The following is a 21,215-nucleotide window of genomic DNA, read 5'->3' as shown; positions in this document are numbered from 1 at the left end:
TGAATAGAAGCTGCATGAGTTAAATAAGAAGTAGAAGAACTTGGGGTTTAGCAGTTTATGAATTTATCCTATGCTTTTTTGAAAATTTCTCCAGAAAATATAATGAATGTGATTTTGATTCCTCTTCTGATACATTGTTATTTTTCTTTTTTCTTTTTTCACTTTTCCTTTTCCTTTTTATTTTCCTTTTTGTTTTTCTTTTTTTTTTTTTTTGTAGGAATCCAAAATGTACTCAGCTTATTCTGTGCTGTGCTTACGGAAAATAAGGTTCTCTTTCACTCAGCAAGTTTTCAGAGGCTCAGTGATGCCTGTAGGGCTCTGGAGTCTTTGATGTTTCCCCTCAAATACAGGTGAGTGCAGTTTTGATTCTTTGAACTCTTCGACTAATTTTATAACCCATTTTATAACTTAAATTACGTTATCCTTAACAGAAGGAGCTATGCTATGTTTGTTCAAATAAGCAAAGGTTTTCATAATCATATATACAAGTCCTAGTCTGTACACATCATTTATAAAAGTCTGGTTGCATCACAGAATAGAATAGAATCATGGAATAGTTAGGGTTGGAAAGGACCTTAAGATCATCTAGTTCCAACCCCCTGCCATGGGCAGGGAAACCTCACACTAAACCATCTCACCCAAGGCCCTGTCCAACCTGACCTTGAACGCTGCCAGGGATGGAGCATTCATAACCTCCCTGGGCAATCCATTCCAGTGCCTCACCACCCTAACAGGAAAGAGCTTCCTCCTTATATCCAGTCTGAGACCAGTAATGAGTGGTGTCCCTCAGGGATCGGTGTTGGGACCGGTCTTGTTTAACATCTGCGTTGCTGACATGGACAGTGGGATTGAGCGTGCCCTCAGCAAGTTTGCTGATGACACCAAGCTGTGTGGTTCAGTTGATATGCTGGAGGGAAGGGATGCCATCTAGAGGGACCTTGACACGCTTGTGAGGTGGGCTGATGCCAACCTCATGAAGTTTAACCATACCAAGTGCAAGGTCCTACACCTGGGTCGGAGCAATGCCAGGCACAGCTACAGGTTGGGTAGAGATGAGATTGAGAGCAGCCCTGCAGAGAAGGACTTGGGGGTGCTGGTTGATGAGAAAATGAGCATGAGCCGGCTTCAGTGTGCGCTCGCAGCCGAGAAAGCCAACCATATCCTGGGCTGCATCAAAAGGAGCATGACCAGAAGGTCGAAGGAGGTGATCCTGCCCCTCTGCTCTTGTGAGACCTCACCTGGAGTATTGTGTGCAGTTCTGGTGTCCTCAACATTATGACAGTGGAAACAATTAGAGAAGAAGCGTCCTACCTACAAGTACAATAGAAACCCTAGTCGAAATATCAGTTGGATGGTGCAGCGCGACAGTGGTGATCCGTGAGTAAATGCATGGAAAAGATATTGAGGAGATTTAATAATAGTCTGCAATAAGAGGAGGGGTTGTGGAGTCTCCTACACTGGAGATATTCAAGGCCCGCCTGGACAAGTTCCTGTGTGATGTACTGTAGGTTACCCTGCTCTTGCAGGGGGGTTGGACTAGATGATCTTTTGAGGTCCCTTCCAACCCTTGGGATTCTGTGATTCTGTGTGTGGCAGCAAAAGAAGAGACTGGAGTCATAAATTGTAGCAAGGGAGAGAGAGGCTTCTGACTGTACACAGGGAAAACATTTTTGATTATGAGGATAACAAATCAGTGGAACAGAGCCTATGGAACTTCCATCCCTGTAGGCTTTAGGACCTAGCTGGACAAGGCCCAGTTGTGGACAAATGCAGCATCCATATAACATAAATGTTACAAATATAAATAAGCTTCTCTTATTTTGCAAAATACATACATTTACAATAAGTTGTAGAATCTATAATACAATGATTTCTGGAGTTTACATGACACATGTTCTTTTAACAGCATGACAATTTATAAAGAATCATTTAATTAATATTTTCATTTTTTGTTTTTAAAATACAACCATTTATAGTAAATTTAATACATAACAGAAGGATTTTTTTTTTTCCTCAAGAAAAAAGAGTGTCTTTGTAAAAGGATAGTCAGAAGCTTTTATTTTATTTTGTTTATTCTTTTCACAGTTATCCCTATATTCCAATTCTTCCTGCACAGCTATTGGAAGTTCTCAGCTCACCAACACCTTTCATAATTGGCGTACATTCTGTCTTTCGCAATGACATTCATGAGCTTGTAAGTATGTTTACTCAGCAATATGTATAGTCACAGTGTTATTAGTCATGTTTAGTTGAAGAGATGTATATATGGACAATTCATATATGTTTAAAATATTATTGTAGAAAGCAAGGCAAGATAGGAGGAGAAAAATGGAAAAGCGTCAATTCTTGTTGAAATATAGTGAGACTATAAAATAGGAAAATTATTTGATTCTAGTGCAGGATGGGAAGGAATGGTTCCATTTACAGCTTTGCCATGTGCTGGGAGAAACTGAACCAGGGCTACAGAGGTGTTTAGAAACCTGTAATTCTACATACAGTTGTCCTCACCATGTCCTTTTGCAAACAAACTTTTCTGTATCTCAAATCACTGAACACAGACCTGGAACATCCAGAAACAGAAGTCAGTTTTGAAAGGTTGGGCCAATTTAACTTGCTTTGGTTTCCATTCATTTTTTATGGCTAGATTCAGTAATATGAAGTATTTGGAGTATTTACTTTATCAAAAACATTCTGTACATCGAAGTTAGTACTGGTTTGTTTATTTTAACTTATGTGCAGAACATGAAATTTGAACTGTTGTGTCTTTAAACTATGCTCACAGTATGCACTGCTGATGTGTTTCTTCCTTACAGTTAGATGTAATCATAGCAGACCTGGATGGAGGCACAATTAAAATTCCTGAATGTATTCATCTTTCTCAGCTGCCAGAGCCACTGCTACATCAGACTCAAATGGCGCTTTCTCTAGTATGTTTTGATACAAACCCCATTTTCCACTCTCTTGCCTATTCTAAAAAAAATGTAAAAATGAATTTCAGTATTAAATCACTTTCATACACATTAGAAATGAGATTTAAAACCATGATTCATGCAAACGTTTGTGATTTTAGAAGAATTTGCTATCTACAGTCAATCACTAAGTTTTTTCACCATTCAAGAGATACGTAGTGATTTTTCCTTCCTAATAATGACTTTTTAATAAGAATTCAGCATGGGTATTTGAGCAGAATTGTTACCAGTTTAGCTGCTTTTCTGTTTTTATAAATTCATTTCAACTGTACATTTTCTTGAAGTTTAACGAATGAATAAACATTTTATTCATATGTTACCCATATATCAGTATTCAAGAATGATTGATACAATGTAAGGGAATCACCAAAAATGTAGTTCAGTTTGTCTTTTTACTATCATTGTCATAAGTTAGAAATCACCTTATTCGGAGGCTTCTGAACAGATCTTCTTGTCTTAAAGAGAAGAATCTTCTGCCTGTTAATCTGTTTCAGATGAATCAGCCCTAAAATCCTCAAATATGACTAGCTTAATTGACTGTAATACAGACTTTTCATAACGAGCTTACTTATAGAAACCTGTAGCTGAGAAATGAATCCCACTTTTATTTCCATACAGTCTTCATAATTTAAATCAGTTTGTTATTTGAGATCCTTACTCTCAGTGGACTAAGAAAAAAATTAATTTATCCTTTCCTCAGCAAAATGAGGGAAAAAAATTTTGTTTAAAAATTTCTCTAGGTTTTGCATCCTGATTTGGAAACAGCAGATTATGCATTCCCTCCCCCACGAACAGCTTTATCACACTCAAAAATGCTGGTAAGATTTCTGTGTTATGTCTGACTTAAGGAGAAAACTCTTGAAATTTTAGATTAACTTCTTTTTAAGAATTTCTGCTTTGTGTTTTCTTTTCCATATGCATATTCTTTATAGTATTATTGGTGAAGCAGATAAATGCCATTGGACTTTTCATTCTGCCTTCTAATAGCATTCTAATAGGATGGAAATTTTTATAAGCATACTTGTATTAATATGGAAGTACCTTATTTTCTTTAAATATTTCTATCTATTGAGTTGAATCTGTTCCTCCTCTGTTTCATAGACCAGTATAGCTGCAGAATTTTACGTGAGTAGACAAAGTGGTCTTTTTATCCATTTCTGTAAATATTAAAATCAACTTCTCTTACAGACACCCCCCCAACTGTTTAGAAACATCAGAAATGTCATTCAAGATGTAGATTTTTAGACTAAATTTTAGTAAAGATAGGAGTGGTAGCTGTGTCAGCAAAACATAAGTCACTGGTTTTACAATAATAATGATAATTATTATGCACTTTATGCTTGGACATGTTGGGAAAGGTGTTACATGGTTTTTAACCATACAAAGTTAAATTGCCTTAATGACCCCCAGCCTGAATTTAACTACATGTAATTGTCTATACTAAAAAAAGTCTGTAGAAAGTTTTCTAGTAAAATCTAATTAATTTAGAGTAATAGTAGTATGAATTTGTGATAACAACTTGGTAAAGCTGCTGGTTTAGGCTTGTAGGAGTGTCTAGAGTTGAACTTGGGTTGGTAGTCCAGACTAAAATCCTAAAGCTTATTCAACTGAAGACCATACGTTATTTTTTTTTTGTGTAGGTGTATTTGAGAACATAAAACTCTTCAGTTGTACAATATATTTGTTGTACTTACTTCTTGCATAGATTTTTTTTTTTCATTAATGAAGACAGGGAATGTCATCCACTTAACTAATGGCAGGAGTCAGCTAAGATCTCACTTTGAATAGTGAGGTTATAAATAAATATAATTTTGTGTCAAAGTAAAAATTTTGTTATATCTGAAAGAAACAGCCATGTTTTCAAGTAGTTCAAAAAGTCGGGGTACAAATGTACCTGTTAAAATCCTGGACACAAAGAAAATGAGAATCTCAGTAGTGAGTCCCTCCAAAATTAAGTTACAAATACAATAAAAGTTATCATGTTCCAGTGAAGAATATAGAGACATCTAGTAAAATATCCCAGCAGGACAGCTTCATAGAATCTTACATATACCTAAGTTTGTTTCTTTAAAATGTCATTACAAGCTTTAACTTAGGTTGTATTTACTTGATTAGCTAATCAGCTGTTTACCCAATTATTTAATTTAATATTCTTTGCTGTGTGTAACTTTACAGTTAATTTGTTTAAAAGGTTCTTTAAGACACCATAACGCAATTTTTAGGACCTCGGTTTTTAAACATGACTGTAATCTGCGAAGGTACTTGAGCTAAGATAAAGTAATAAAGTAACATGGGTAACACAGGATTTGATCACTATCTTTGCATCTGGGCCAGCTGAAGATGTCACTGCCCCAGGTCTGCCCCCAGCTGTTCACAGCATTTCCATTAATATGTCAATGTCTATGTAAGCACCTTGTTACTTATTTAAATCAAAATATACCAGGTCATTAAAGATCTACCACATCTTTAAAGATCCAGAACCCTGGCTTATTTTGGTGGTGGTAGGTTGTCAAGTGAAGACATGAGTTTGAAGAGTCCTAGACAGGCAGCTGAGCAAACTTAGAGCAGTCTCCTCAGCTGGCAGAGCCACAGTGAATGGCTGTAGTGATGCCTGCAGTGCTTTTAGCCTGGTTGTCGCAGCAGCAGCAATGCCAGCTTAGGCTCCTAAGGTTCCTTGCTCCTCTGCCCACACTGATGGCGCTGCTTGTGTAGCGCTACAGAGACACTTATTTTGAGGGGTAAATCCAGGCTAAAGTACCCTCTTCCCTTTATTTAGCAGCAGTTTTCTCTTACGGCAGTTCTTTCATGTGGTTCACCACATGACCACCCCAAAAGCTGCACTTGCATTGCTTGTTGTGCAGGCAAAAGAAGATCAGCAGGAGTAAAGGGGTGAATAGGTACTAAATCTATCATTGCTGTCTGAGGACAGGTCAGTAAAACTGTAGCCTCACATAAGAGAACTTCCTATGTGTAAAAGTATCTGCCTATGCTATACTGCTACATTGTTTGATGAATTTATAGGCATTTCTCAGATGGCTTTATATAAATGTGTGGAAAAGTTTAAAATGCAAAATTGTTTTGATAGCACATTCAATTACTGCTTACAGGACAAAGAAGTGCGAGCAATCTTCCTTAGACTATTTGCGCAACTTTTCCAAGGATACCGGTCGTGTCTTCAGCTGATCAGAATCCATGCTGAACCAGTGATTCATTTCCATAAGGTAAAAGAGAAGTAGTTATGTACATTTAGTTAGTGTCATGTTACTCCTGTGAGCTTGCCTTTTGAACAAGTGTTAAAGTTAAAAAAAAAAATAAAGTAATCTACACTTGGTAAGCAGAGAATTCTGACATAACACTGTATCAATGCATTTTAGTGGGACTAATTGCAAGGACAGTGATGAAATGTGAAACAGCATTAATAGTAACATTTAATACAAATAAACATGAGCAATCATTATGGAATTTTGAAAACATATGTATTGAATTAGAATGCAATACTTGGAAGTGCTAGTTTTCTATTTTATTATCTGTGAGATTTTTAAAATGTTTGCATCGAACTTCCTGTTCACTCCTGAATTTAGGTTTAAAATGATACTAGCTAATAGAAAAGATTTCATTACAACGTGCCACCTATTAGTAGAATCTGGCAAAAATATTTAACTGTCAGTACATAACTGAATGTAGTTCTGATACTGATAAAAGACATAACATTTTTTTTCTTTGTTTATTGCAGGCAGCCTTCTTGGGCAAACGAGGCTTAATTGAGAATGACTTTCTAACCAAAGTGCTCAATGGAATGGCATTTGCTGGTTTTGTGTCAGAGAGGGGTCCTCCTTTCAGAGCCTGTGATCTTTTTGATGAGGTTAAAACTGTTGCTATATTCCTAAGTAAATTAAAACGTACCTATGGTATTTCAGCATGTAAAAAAAATACCAAAGTGCTTCTGTATCCTCATTGTTTGTTAAAGTTTATATTAGTCTTTTAAATTTCAATTTCTACTAAGTATACATTTCCAGCTTACTTCCATAAAATTATGCCATACTCATATATATGAAGTTAAACAGATGTGTAAATCATGGTAATGCTGCTCCTATTGTCAGGTTTGGAACTTCATAATGCATCACATGTGGTAGTACAGAACTATTTTGAGTAATTTAATTATATTCTTAGAAACATTGAAAAAAGTAATTGAGAAATAGTAAATTAAACACATACCCAAGAATATAAACTGGGGCAAACTCTTTTAATTTTTTCAAAGTAATGCCATATTTTTTCTGTTCTGGTTTTTATTTGAATGTAGAATACAAATAGAGTTTGATATTAATTCTGCTTAGTAGTAGTATATATGAGAAGTATGAATTGTCATACTAGAAATGTTAAAGGAATGCTTTAGGTACATAGGAATTTCTGTATTTGGTAGGACTATAAAGTCTGGTAACAGAAGCTGTGTATGAAAGTGAAAATATCTCATGTTCCAGAGCAGTGTGACATTGCACATTTTCCAGTGTTTAGTTTTCTTTGCTGAATTTCAATTTAAGATTAAAATTTCATAATTTAAATACAAAAGAAATTCTTTTTAGTTGAATTGTCAACTTTTTTCTTTTTTATTATTTTTTAAGTTGGTAGCCTTTGAAGTTGAAAGAATTAAAGCTGAGGAGGGTAATCCACCAAAAATTATAAAGCATGTTAGAGAACTTGCAGAACAGCTCTTCAAAAATGTAAGTTTACTCTATCTGCTGCACTTTTAAAGCTGAGATAGTAACATTGAAACTTCCTACTTCTGAGATTGATCCAGTATATGAAAATGAAAGTGAGTGCTTCTGTTAGTCATTGTACATTATGACGGAAGAGTTTGGAACTTGAAATGTCATCAATTTTGTACATGTGATGTACTTTGATGGAAGTTCAGTATACTGATACTGGTTTATTAATGCTGATATTGATTTGTGTATAGGTACTGCTACTTCCTTTTTTTTTTTTTTTGGTCAGTATTCACATAATGTATATCAGCTGTTATATTCTCTGCTGCAACCTGTCCGTGCCTCTAGACAGTTTTCCATGTGAAAACTGTACATCCAGTTTGGCATAATATGTATTTTCCACAGACGTTTTTCACTGTACAACCCAGTCCTCACAGTTTGTGTGCTCAGCAAATGCTATTTCTTACATCATGTTTCTTGAACTCTCGGTTTCCTGGAATACCATTTCCAGTTTCATTCTTGCCTTCCTCTCATGCTTCTTTATGTTATGTGTTGCTTCTCTTTCCATTCATTAGCTGGTTTTGTGGGTTTTCTTTGTTCTCTCTTTTTTTGAGGGCACATCACCTAATCTCCCCCCACCCACACAGACTTCCTGTTTTTTTTCAGACTCCAGAGAGCAATATCTACTACATAATCAGTTAACATCTTTATCACTCTTTCTATTCTGTATCCCTCTTCCCCAAAACTATGATTTACATCTACATTTCTACTAATACCCCACAAGAATTACTAAATACTGTTATGTCCTGGGCTGTTTTAGGGTTTCTTTTGGGTTGTATGTGTCTGCCTTCCCTGTGCCCCCATGAATGCCCTTAAGGACTTTTTTCACTGTCACTGTTATTTTTGTTTGGGGTAAAATTAGTATCTTTTCCATAAGAAATAAAAAAAAAATTGACAGCCAGTGCATTCAGCAGTCTTTTTTGACAGTAGATTTTGGATGGAAAAATACATCTATGTACTTTAAGTAAATTAAATGTGTGAATAGTAAGGGGTGTTAAATGAGATTAGTCTGGCTTTAATTAGTTGCAAAACTTGTGTGTCTGTTTTCAGAGTCTCTCACATGCACCATCTCTCTTTTCCTCTGAAATTGCCAAATGACTGTTACACTTATTCTGAATTAAATCATTGATACACATCTTAATCTAACTTGATTATAGCAGCCATTAGAAGAGAGAGCAAATACATCACTGTGGACTAAAACCATTTCACATGTGACAGTGCATGTGAAGTGTTGTCTCTTGTCCCTTTGTGGTATGGCATACTTACTGGAGTATATTAAGACTGGCATCCTTACACTGACACTTCAGACTTAGAGTCTGTATCTTGTGGAAAATGAAGAGAAACATCAGGCATCAGAATTTTTGTTACATAGATTCATTTCATCCATGAGATTTCATTTGTAATAGAATATTATTTATTCAATGGTATATCTCCGCATTCAAGAGCATTCTCTTAATGATAAATATTGGACTCATTCTATTTTCTACTTAGAATGAAAGGGCGTGTAAAGCATAAGTAAATGTGCATATGTGGAACTTTCTGTTCTTAAAATCAGTGTCAAAACTATTTCATTTAAGTCATTTCTTGTGATGAGATTTGTTATATCATTGTGATGAGCTTCCTACTTCATTAACACTAAGTAAATGGCTTAGTGCATTTACAAGTCAGATTTTTGATAGTTACACATACACCTATCTTTTGAATAAAGCATTTGAATAAAGCATCTTATTTTGAATAAGATGAGTAACATTGCTTCTGTAAGTTATGCATAGAGCTGCCTGATTTTAAACTCACTGCATGACGTATTTTGACATCTTGTTCCACAGTTTTAATAGTTTTAATAATATTGTAGCTGTGACAGTCTAGATACATGATGGAGACAAGGTTTGTTACGGGGAGATAATGTTTGTTTTAGTCTAGCTGGTACAAGTGGAAAATCTAGACAAGTTTTTGGCATATACTGCTTTAGTAGTTGAAGACATTAGACCTACATTCCTCATAGTGTATACAGCTGACATTATATTTGTGATGTCCAAGATTAAAGTAACTCTATATTTCCTCTGGATCTCTCTTCTCCATGAAATGGAATGTGGAATAGTTACACTCCCTTTCTGGCTTTTTCTGTTATATGTCATCTGTTACCCCCTGCTGAGATTGTGTTCCCTTTCTCTGCCTTGCTTCTCTTGGCATCTGCTGCTCTCATCCTCCTAGCTAGGTTTTTGGCTTGGTTTATTTAACTTTCCTCTGCAGAGAATTTGTATGGTTAAGTAGCTGGTTTGTTTTGACTGCTATTTCTCAAGTTGATGCATTTGATCCCTTCGTTGCCTTTTGCTCCCTTAAACAAAAGTTTCAAACTAACTCCTGTTTGCAGGTTTTATTGCAAGCTAGTTGTGCTTCTACAAGAGAAACCTAACCTGGTTGAGGAGCACTCTTTGGCAGTGGTCTATAGCCAGTAATAAGTAATAGCATAGAGTCAAGTTACATAACAGTAAATTAAAACATGATCAATGATAACCCCTGGTATATGAATGGAAAGCTGAAAACTTCCTATTTTGTTTGATTGTTACAATCCCCAAGATGTGAGATGTGATCCTGTGGATGGTGGTAGAATCCTTGTGGATCTCAGCTGTCTTTAGGAAAAGGTACAGCCTGAAGCCAGGAGTTAAAAGAAAAACAAACCAAAAACAAAGCCACAAATAGAAAAGATTATCAACCATTTGAGGGAAAAAATGAAATGATGAATTTTCGTATCATGTTGTCTTCAGGATATCTTTCTGGAAAGTGTGTTTTAAACATGCTAAAATAAATTTGCAGACAGTTGAGTGAAAATTAGTGGTTTGTGATGTATGTGGTCTTTCTGATAGCTGAACACCAGATGCAGAAGATGCAGTGTAAAACTGACTTTTAATTTTTTTTCACTTCTGAAGACCTCTGCAAGAAAACCCAAAAGCAAAGATAAAAACTTTCTTTGGGGCTACTTATTACAAACCATGAAAGAGTGAGTGGAGATTCATTCAGGCAAACATTTACATTCATAATGGAAATGCTGATAGATTTATAACAATAAAAGTCTTTTCTATCCTGTGTGACCATGCAAAAATCTGATGTGACAGCTTTTTTACTTTCCTTGTAGTTTAGGCGTATTACTTACTCTCTTTGATCACATACATTAACTTCTTTATTTTTTTTTACTGCAAACAGTGAGCTTTGTGGTGTATTTTTATGGGACATACAGAAGAGAGAAAATTGGTGTCTAATGAGTTTGTTACAACATGGTACAAAAATTAACTTTTACTTCATAGTCTTAATCAAGATGAGAATATTTCTCAGTACTCGGTGAAGAGATTATATGTATTAGTACTCTTTAACTCTCTCTCTAATGAAGAGATTGATTGTCAAACTGAGTCCTAAATATTCATTAAGCTACATAAAATCAGCCTAAGCAGTGATTCTCTTTTACTCTCTTTCTTTTTGGATTTTGCATTTTGACAAAAATGATTTTGTAAAAGCCTTTAATGAAGTCGAAAGTATTACAGATAATCAGGGTGATATGAATATGAAACATTATATTAATGAGCTGCATTAGATACTCTGCTTCTTAATCATTCAGGTATGACAACTACACAATACAACAGTAAAGTTGAATAATACAGATGGTAACACTGTATAACACATTTGTGTATAACCTCTGCTTTTGACCTGCAGGAGAATCCCAATCCCCACATAGCATTCCAGAAAGTGCCACGGCCCACGGAGGGCTCCCACTTGCGGGTTCACATCCTTCCTTTCCCCCGGATCAATGAGTTCCGGGTGCAGGAGCTCCTCCAGGAAGGCCTTGCAAGGAGTCAGGGTGCCCCCCCTGCCACTCGAGGGGACAAGAAGTGTGTTGTTCCAGCGGGTCCCCCTGTTGGTATGTGTACTCCTTCCCTGACTTACCTATTTGTCATCCTATCTCATGAGCTGAACAAACAATCAACATGGCTGCAGTGTGTTGCTCCCATACTCATGATGATTCTGCAGTTTTAGTGATGTTGGTAAACTTTAGTGCATAGACTTGCCAATTTGCCTTTGCAATTTTGAAAGCCCTTTTGTATCAGCCTTTACTAAGAGATCAAATATTCATAGTGGTGTAATTACTAACAACAAAAAAGGATTTTATCTGAGTTAAATTGAACTATTAAATTAGATATTGTCTACTCATCTAGGTTTGATGAATATCACCACAGGTTACTTGTAGGACTGGCTGATCCATGCTTTGAGCTGTTAGGATTTCTGCTTTGACATTAGTGGAAGACATGTAAATTACTGGAAAAAGCCAAGGAACAAACATATTCTCTGTCTCAAAATAAATATACCTATATTTAAATGTAATGAGCAGGTGTAGACATTGTAGGCCTGTCAATTTCATTTTAATGCTAGAAAAATTCTATTAGTCATAGTCATATTCATTGATGTGAATGATGGCATAAACAAGTATGTTTAGTAAACTTGCAGGACACATGAAGCTAAGCAGAGCTTGCAAAAGTTTTGAAGGATGGCATTAGAATTCAGATAAATCTTGAAAACTTTGAAATCTAGTTTCTGAATTTTGTACTTCTCTACTGCCTTTCTTCAGATAAGGTATTGATTGCATGGGCATGATCAGCTGACTAGGCAACTTCAGACACTAATTTGGGAATTATAGTGATCGTAGGGCAAACATGACCCAACTGTGTCAAGCTATTGCAAAAAAAGACAAACATCTTAGTCGCATGTATAAACAGGAGTACAGTCAGTGAACCCATGGAGAAATCCTTTCGTTGTACTCAGTAAGAACTCAGCTGGACTGTTTGTATCCATTTTTGGACACTAGAAGACTGTCTCCATTTTTGGTTCTGTTGGAGGGAGTCCAGAAGCAAGCAACAAGAATGACCAGTGGTCTGGAGAATGTGACCTAGAAGGAAAGATGGAGAATTGTTTAGACTGAAAAATAGAAGACTAAGGGAACACATAGTAGCAGCCTTCAATTACTTAAGAGGCTGTTAAACGAAAGGGAATAATCTGTAGTGATAAGAAATAATGGATTTAATTGCAGCACGAAAGTAGAGTTATTTGTATGGAAAAACTTGGTAAAATGAGAATTGTGAGACAGTTGAACTGATTTCTTGTGAAGCCATGGAGTCTCTGTTATCACAGAACTTTGGGAACATATTAGACAAACATGAGAAATAACATAAATACAGTTGATCCTGTCTAGGGACAGCAGGATGAACTGGATGGCCTCTTGAGGCCCGTTCTAGGCCTCTTTCTCTTTCCATTTACTAAGAATGGGATAAACTCTCTTCACCTGCTTTTGCTGTTGACTCTTAGTTTGGTTTTGGGTTTTTTTTCCCCCCAAGGAGCAGCTCTCACACTCATACTCCCTGCTGTCCTGTGTGTCAAAATCCTTTGTTATTGGAGTTCATTGTTATCTACAAGAAGGGCATATTCTGCATTTATAATTTATTTATTTGATACCAAAGAGGAAAAGAGTATGTTAGCTCTTCCATTCTGAATTCTCTTGAAAATTCAGAGCTAAATAAACACTGCATTCAGAAAACAGTCTTTAGATATCAGCAAATTGGAGTCTAGGTATGAGAATATGTCTGTCACAAAATTCTTGCCATGGCCAATGAATTCTCTAGGAAAAAAATAGTTGTCGACTGCTACAAAATATGCAAGGCTACATAGTTCACTGCAGAACACATACGTATATAAATATATATCTATTATAATTTATATACTTCATTAGTATGTTAGAAGTTGGAATCTCTTTATGTCTGTATGAGACAAATAGAACAAGTAGTAAAGAAAATCAACTGCTGTACTTGAAATTCACAGCACTCACTTCTTCAGATAGTATGGGGAAACCAAAGATTTAGGATCTTATGTTCCCACCCCTATATGCCTACTCATGGAATTTGCTTAACAGACCAAAGCTGAGGGCACACTTTTCCTTTTATTTTAAAAGAACTTTCAGGTCTTTGTGGCTTTTGCAGAAGACATTTCATAGATGTATATTCTTCTTTTTCTTTGTTAGTTTCCATAATGGAAAAAGGAAGCACAGTTTTCAACAGTGCACAAAGGCTGGAAGTTGTTAGAAATTGCATCTCGTTCATTTTTGAAAACAAATTTTTGGAGACTGAAAAGGTAATAAAACAAATTTTTAACTTTCCCAAATAAGCTTGTTCTGTTAATGAGCAAATGGAGACTGACCTTGTCACAAAGTACATTTTGAAGTCTTTTTCAAATGCTAATGATTATTTTAACTATTTAAATGAATGAAGTAAGCAGTAAATCTAGTTCTATGAATGCAATACTGCGTGTAATCTGAGGCTAATGGATTTGAAAACGTGTTTGTAATACTACATGGGTGTGTTGAAGCTGTTTTTTCTGCTTTGTTACCATTGTAAATAGTATTGTCCACATAATTTGTTTTTAAAGCAGTGTATTACTCTGGCAGTATTGGCTGGGAGGAGTGCAAACAAAAGGCATACACAGACATATAGATCTGCAGTGTTTATCAACCAATGCTCTTTTGAAATTTTCAGTACTGTAAGTTTTGGTAGTTTTAAAAATCAGTAATTATATAGAACTCAGAGATGAATGTAAAGATTTGCCATGTCTGTCTTTACTTAAATGTACTAGTGAGTTGTCATCCTTGACATGCTTAGTTTTTCAAATTACTAAGTTGCCAGGTTTTATAGATTCTGCCCATAGAGTTTTCAATTATTGATTCTAGAACCTACACTGAAATCTAATTCTATATATGAAAATGACTGTAAAATAATTTTAAGCACTTTTTTTTAATATTTGTCAGAGAAGTATCACCCATGCATCTCTGAGGCTACACAGCTCAGTGAGAAAGTGGGCGTTTTTGATTTACAAGTTATGTTATGTAAATGCGTATGGGAGAAGTTCTAATAAAATATGTATCTCTTTTTAAAGAGTTTTGATGCACGTGTAATATAGTAGTATTTAATATTTTTTAAATTACACACACTTGGAAAAAATCAGTAAATTTTTTGTCCCCCTGAATGGTAAACTTGTCCTTGGATAAGACATTATTTATCTGTTATCACCCATTAAATCTAGTCTAAAGGGCCACAGTTGATAATCACTGATGTAGCAACTTGCTGCATCTTTAGAACATTGGCATAAATATTTTATTGGCACTCTCCTAGGGTAAACTGTGTAACAGTCTTGTGACCTCATTGCTATGAGAGGTATGCCACTTCTAAAACCATTTGTCATTCAAGGCTTTTCAAAAAACATGCTGGTTATCCTTAATATGCTAACTTGAGGCCTGGCTTGGCTGGTGCAGAATAGAGCACTTGCTTTCATGCACAATAATCCATTTCTGATTTCACATCCACTCGATGTCCATCTGTATTCAGTCATTTCTATTTGCAGATTTAGGTGAGAAATGTTGTTTAATGCATTGGAAAAAAAAAGGGAAGAATTTACTACTTAATGACTCTAGCTAAATCAACCAGTATGTGAAAGTGTGATACTCAAGCTAATGAGTCATTTCCAAAGTTATTGTTTAATATACTGTCACTTGGAGTTTCTTAATAAAGAATTAATTATATTCTGTATGAATGGTGCCATTCAATTTCATTTTCATAAAGGTAGATTTTCTTCTCTCCAGACCCTGCCTGCAGCTCTGAGAGCCCTAAAGGGAAAGGCAGCTCGGCACTGCCTGACACAGGAATTAGCTTTGCATGTTAAACAAAATCGAGCAATACTGGACCATCAGCAGTTCGACTACATTGTGCGAATGATGAACTGTGCTTTGCAGGTACAGTGTGTGAAGGTTTTGTTCTTTGGTTGTCTTTGTTTTGCTATTATGATAAGCAAAAAATTGTTTAGAATGATGTAAAAAACCAAAAAAATTAAAGGACAGCTGATATACTTAGTGGTGTGGCAGAAACTACTTAACAGTGGATTTAAGATATTTAAGATATTAGGCAGATCTATACAGATATGCCTGATTTAAAAAAAAAAAAAAAACAGAAAGAAAACTCTCCATTATTGACAATGTAGATATAACTTGGTTTTTTAAGTATTGAAGTGATTTGCCTTAATGGCTTGGATTACATTATTAGTGAATGGGTGTTAGGTTTTCCAGGTCATTTGCTACTTCAACCTCCTGAAGTGTGTATCACCCACTGCTCAGTTAAAAAAAAACCTTAAGTTTGTCCTTTTTGTTGACATAAGTGTGAACATATTTCAAGAAAAAAGCATGCTTTCTGCTCCTATGGTTCATGGTTGTAGTTCTACTTGTCACCGTGACATCTTAGTTTGTCAGAGACTTGCTGAAGGTGTTTGCAGTTCATCTCTTAAGTCACTCTACTGATAAATGAAATAATTTTGTGCTGAAAAAGCATCAGCATATGGTGGCAGCTACCTACAACAGTAAAATATATAGATGCCTTCTTTTGACTTTCATTTGGATGATTGTTTTGGTCTAGCTTAACTTGCTTACAGTTCATTGTCAGAAATATTTTATAGACATCAGTGTTTTCAGTCTGATATCTGAGAATGCAGTAGTATTTTTTTACTTCGTAATGTGATCACATTTGGTTGCAATTTGCCTCTTGTTACCCCTAAGTTATTGTATCAAATTAGGGGTTTGAGACATTGGTATTTTAAGTGCACTCTCCTCTAACCTAAAAACCACTGAAATTACTTTGCAGCAGTTTGTTGACACAAATTTTTAAAACAGTGACTGCTAAATACAGCTTTCGTTTATGTGTAGATATAAATTAACACTGACTGAGCAAATGCTACCTCAGGTCACCATCAAATGTAAGATTTGTTGTCTGTCGTATTTCTTGTTTGTTCACAGTAGATGCTTTTCTACTGTTTGGGACAAAATTCAGCTTTGCCAGAGCAGTGGTTTTGGAGTAAAGTTACCTGCAGTTAGCAGATGATAACTGAAGTCAGCTGGCTGAAATTGTGTGGCATGTACCGAAATGTCCCTTTTTTGGCACAACCATTGGTCTTTTCCAAACTTGAAGGTTAACTTCAGTTTTGCTTCCAACTCTGAGGCTATCTGTGAAACTGTATTTCTCTGCCCAGTGACCAGTGGAATATTGACCTGCTGTGTATTCGAGTTAGAAATTTCCTTTCAAACCAGAAAGCAGGATTGTCTAAATGTTGTTTCCACTTTTTTGATTGTTTGTGGGGTTAAAAAACCCTTTATTTGCCGTATCTTAGTACAAAATAGATGGCAGAAGAAAATGGGGAGTTGAAGGAATTTCCTTTCCTCAGGAAAGAAATGCTAACATCACCTTTAGTAAAGCAATAACATCCAATTTTTCACTAGGAGAAAAATATTGGTTTTCTTTTCAGTGATTTAAGATCCAAAAAAGACCTTAACGTTCATAGAAATGAATGTGTCTGAAGTATTCCTGAAGTTAAACTAGAATAGGGTTTGGTTGTTTTGTGGGGTTTTTTTGTTGATTTGTTTGGTTCTTTTTTCCCCGAACAGAACTAATGAACATAACTCAAATCATACAGAGCAAACAGATCCAGTCAGGAGGCACAGGTTTTATGTTTTTTTCCCCTCAACATTATTTTCATATCTGTGAAAATATAAAATGGAAATTTCAGTTTCTTAGGTGTCAGCTTGGCCAATATGAAAACATCTGAACTCCTGACATTGGGCAGCTAGTTGGAAGCAAGTATTTAGAACATCTACTTTTATGGTGTATGAAATGATGTATGAAGTTACAAGCATGATTTATTAAGATAAAAGGATGATTTATAATTTGTCTGTCCACTTTGTTCTACTCTATTACTTGGAACAGCACGCAAATTGTGACACTTTGGAGCTTCCCTGTATCAGAAAAAAATACATTATCCACAAGTTAAGTTTGCCCTTGCTGCAGTGGGACTCAGCATGTCAGCATTTTGCTGTAGAGACAAGAATTCTGTTGGTTGCAGGTCATAAGACCAAGTCATTTAAACAGTGTCTGTTAAAAAGATACAAAAATCTAATTAAAGAAATGCGGTCTTAGCTGGAGATGTATTCAAGCTTTAAGGAAATACCACATTAATTACAATTGAGTTTTTGAGAGAGAGTCAGATTGCAGTACTGCTTTAAGACCTCACTGAACTATCAGAGTTGTAGAAACTGTCTCAGTCATACCACTGAACATCTTGCCACAGATTTTTCTGTTAATGTTACTGTATATTCCTGTTAGCACCCATAAGATACAAACTAAAATATTGCTGTGACCAGAGGGCTGATACAAAAGCTGAGAGGAAGGGAAGGCACCAAGCAGACTCAATAGGTTGGACATAGCCCTGGCTCTCTGCTGTACATGCTGGTTTGATCTCGCATGTGTGTGCCTGATGGTTTTCCCTGGGAAATACCAGTATTCCCTGGCTCACTTGCTCGTGTGGGAATAGGAAATCTGATGCTCCTCAGCTACCAGACCTCTGCTACTGATAATGTGAATTGTTGCAAACTATAGTATTTCAAGAGATATAGGTTGACCATTTCTGAAAAGTGTGTTTTGAGCAAGAAACTGCATTATTGTCGTGTACTGAATTCTTTATCTTACTGGGAACAGTGGCACATATTAGAAAACCAGGAAAATTACATTCTTCAAGTTTATTGCAGATCACTCTGTTACTATTCAAGATTTTCCTGGTTGCCTAGTGTTAGGTTTTTTTTTCTTTTAATAGAATTTATTGTCTTATTTTACTTGAGCCCACAAAAATAGAGGTTATATGCTTTTTTAGAGCTTCCGGACACTTGTTTTAAGGATGAAAAGCAGTATGTTAACAAAATGTTAGCAATAATCCCGCAATGCATATTGTGGCTGGTTTCATTATATCTGGTGAGATGTGTCTCTTACCACAGTGCTTTGGAATAGATTAAGGAAGAGGAATAAATTACTCGTACCGTTGCTTCAAGATAACAGCTGCTTTATTTTAGCAAAAACTCAGGCTGTATTTCCCTAAGTATCCAATCTCTAGCCATTTTGCAACTGGAAGGAAAGGAGGGTGGTATCTCACTGATTTTTCTAGAGCTGGCAAAACTTGGGCTTGCAGGTTCTCTGGTCTTTTATCAGTTTGAGTCTCTCAGTGCAATCGTGGCATTCTTTGGAGTTGTTGTTCATTAGGCTGTTTACAGTCAGGAGGTAATGGGCACCTCACTGCAAATTTTTGATAGGCCTGTGATCTGAGGAATAGTACAATAGAGTTTCTTATTATTCTGCCGTATTTAGCAGAAAGGCAACTGCATGTCAAGCCTTGTGGTAGACTTTAGGTGGCTTTAAAAATACAGTTAAGTCAGTTAATGATGCAGTAAGTCAATACTGAAGTGTTAAAAGCATTCATTGAGTCTCTTTGTGACTGGGAAGTACTGCTACTAAAATGAAAATGTGAAAAGTATTTCTGATTGTTCTTAGCAGCAAGAAGATCAAAATTGCATGGAGATTGTAGTGCTCATTGAGTAAAGCAGATGTCTTCTGATGAGGGCAGTTAAATCCCCAGTTGTTTGCTTTTATCTCTGCTAGGAGTTGTCATCGGCCACTTGCCGATGCACTTTGTTGTCTTGCCCTAAATAAGAATTTTTCCCCTGACAAATCACATAATCCGACAAGCAATAAAATCAGCCTGTATTACAATATTGATTAATATCTGTGATAGCAAAGCAGAAACATTATGTTTTGTTCCATATAACTAAAATTACTGTTAAAAAAATCTACAGTGTTGCAAAAGCTTAATATATTGATTGACAATTTATGCATGCAGATGGCACTGTAATGTGAAAAAGGTGAAATTATTTCTCTAGAAACTATTTCCATCATGTTTGCTATCTGCTGCTGAATTTACATCAGAATTATTTGCAATTACACAAAAATTCTTGTTTTGAAAGTTTTGTATTTTTAATTTTCTGTAATGTAATGCTTTTCTCTGACATTTCAGAAAAGGCTGCTTAACATTTTTACAGCTAAGAAGCCTCTTTTTTACCAGAGAAGTATTTGTTCTATGTAATTATATTTCTAACAGGACATTGTATCCTTAATGCTTGTTAAGAAATAATAGCAAAACCAATCTCAAGGCTCAATTTGCATGCTTCTCCATTAATTTGTTAGAGACAACATGGCTTGTCCAGATTTTCAATTGTCTCTTTCTTCTGGCAGCACCAAGTGAATTCTTATTTTGAAACATAGTAGCACTTAGTTTGATAAAATGGCAGTCAAGGCAAAAAGGGATGAAGGTTGTAACTTCTCTGCTTGTGTAGGTGGAGAGTACTTGATGAAAAGATATTCCAAACAACTTGCATAAAGTAACAGTAACAGTAAGGCTTTCTAAAATAAAAAAAATGAGGAAAGATCCTCTTTGGAGGACTGTGAACTAGCTTCCTTTGGCGGTTGGGACAGATAAAACTTTTCATTTAAAAAGAAAAACTCCGAGTCTCCAGTGTTGCAATATCACATTGCCTCTGTAAGATGTCACTACTATTGCCTAATTTCATATTAATGCTTTGGCAAATTTGGGTCAAATTGGAAAACACATGTGCCCCGGACATCTGGAGTACTTAAACTAAATGTGGTTAGAGTGGGAATAAGGTGCATAAAAACTGTTAAATGCATAAGTGCTTTCAAAATTCTTTTCTTCAGCCGTAGGAAAGAGGTAAGGTCTTCTAAATGATGTGATTTAATCTGACAGCCTACGAAGTCATGAATGCTGTTTTAAGACCAGTTTCACATCTGTGTGAATATGTGGTGTTGTAGACAAATTATTAAACATTTTAGTGCTTTAGATAGTTTCTAATAGACCTCTAGGGCTTTCCATACTTGCAAAAAGCAGATGTTCATCTTTCAAATAGAGTATACTGAGCACTCTAAAAGTATACTTACAATATACAATATGAGAAACAACTGCAGGAAGTCTTAGTAGCAACCAGAGCAAAATTAAGAATTTAGCCTGTGTTAGGTTACAACAGAGGTATATCTGGGCCAGCATCTGTTTTCCAGCAATTGCCAAAACCGGACTAAAGATATTACTGGTTAATTGTGCCTGTAAAACTTTGCTTGTGACTCTTCTGTATCAGTTTGATATAATAAGGGTCTCTTTCTAGTGCTTACTATGCAATCGGTGGAGAAAGAATCTTTAATATGCAAAATTAAAACCAATGGCATTTTGTAATTAGTATTAAATTTATTTTTCTTATGCAAATAACTGTTGTATTGTGTTCTGCCACCAGATAAAATTTAAAAATTGTCAGTTCTCAGAATTCAGGGGTTTGCAAATGCTGTCCAATAACAAGAAATATTTTATTACTCCTGAGAGAAAATAAACCGTGTGTGTATGTGTCATACAATTGAAATTCTTGGCAATATAAAGGTTAAATGAACTAGTATTTCTCATATTTTATGTAGAAAACTATGTTTCTAAATGTCTTTATTTCAGAGGCTAATAGTAGATTTCTCTTCTTTCAGAC

The 21,215-nt window shown here is 35.6% G+C and overlaps 1 protein-coding gene across 5 annotated transcripts in view; it reads left to right on the top strand.

The window, feature by feature from the left end:
- SBF2 (SET binding factor 2) overlaps positions 1-21,215 on the top strand; it is a 272,165-nt gene that overhangs the window by 155,688 nt on the left and 95,262 nt on the right. For all 5 annotated transcript variants that reach the window (XM_065683019.1, XM_065683018.1, XM_065683021.1 and 2 more), the window contains exons 7-16: positions 218-350; positions 2,086-2,194; positions 2,814-2,927; positions 3,710-3,787; positions 6,077-6,190; positions 6,703-6,831; positions 7,589-7,687; positions 11,435-11,639; positions 13,788-13,897; positions 15,399-15,548. In XM_065683019.1, coding sequence (XP_065539091.1) covers positions 218-350; positions 2,086-2,194; positions 2,814-2,927; positions 3,710-3,787; positions 6,077-6,190; positions 6,703-6,831; positions 7,589-7,687; positions 11,435-11,639; positions 13,788-13,897; positions 15,399-15,548 — 1,241 coding nt within the window. The remainder of the gene's footprint in view (positions 1-217; positions 351-2,085; positions 2,195-2,813; positions 2,928-3,709; positions 3,788-6,076; positions 6,191-6,702; positions 6,832-7,588; positions 7,688-11,434; positions 11,640-13,787; positions 13,898-15,398; positions 15,549-21,215) is intronic.

Source organism: Lathamus discolor, chromosome 6 (assembly GCF_037157495.1).
Source record: "Lathamus discolor isolate bLatDis1 chromosome 6, bLatDis1.hap1, whole genome shotgun sequence".
Classification (NCBI taxonomy): Eukaryota; Metazoa; Chordata; class Aves; order Psittaciformes; family Psittacidae; genus Lathamus; species Lathamus discolor.
Note: the sequence above shows the minus strand (reverse complement) of the source record. Positions and strands in the feature narration are given on the sequence as shown.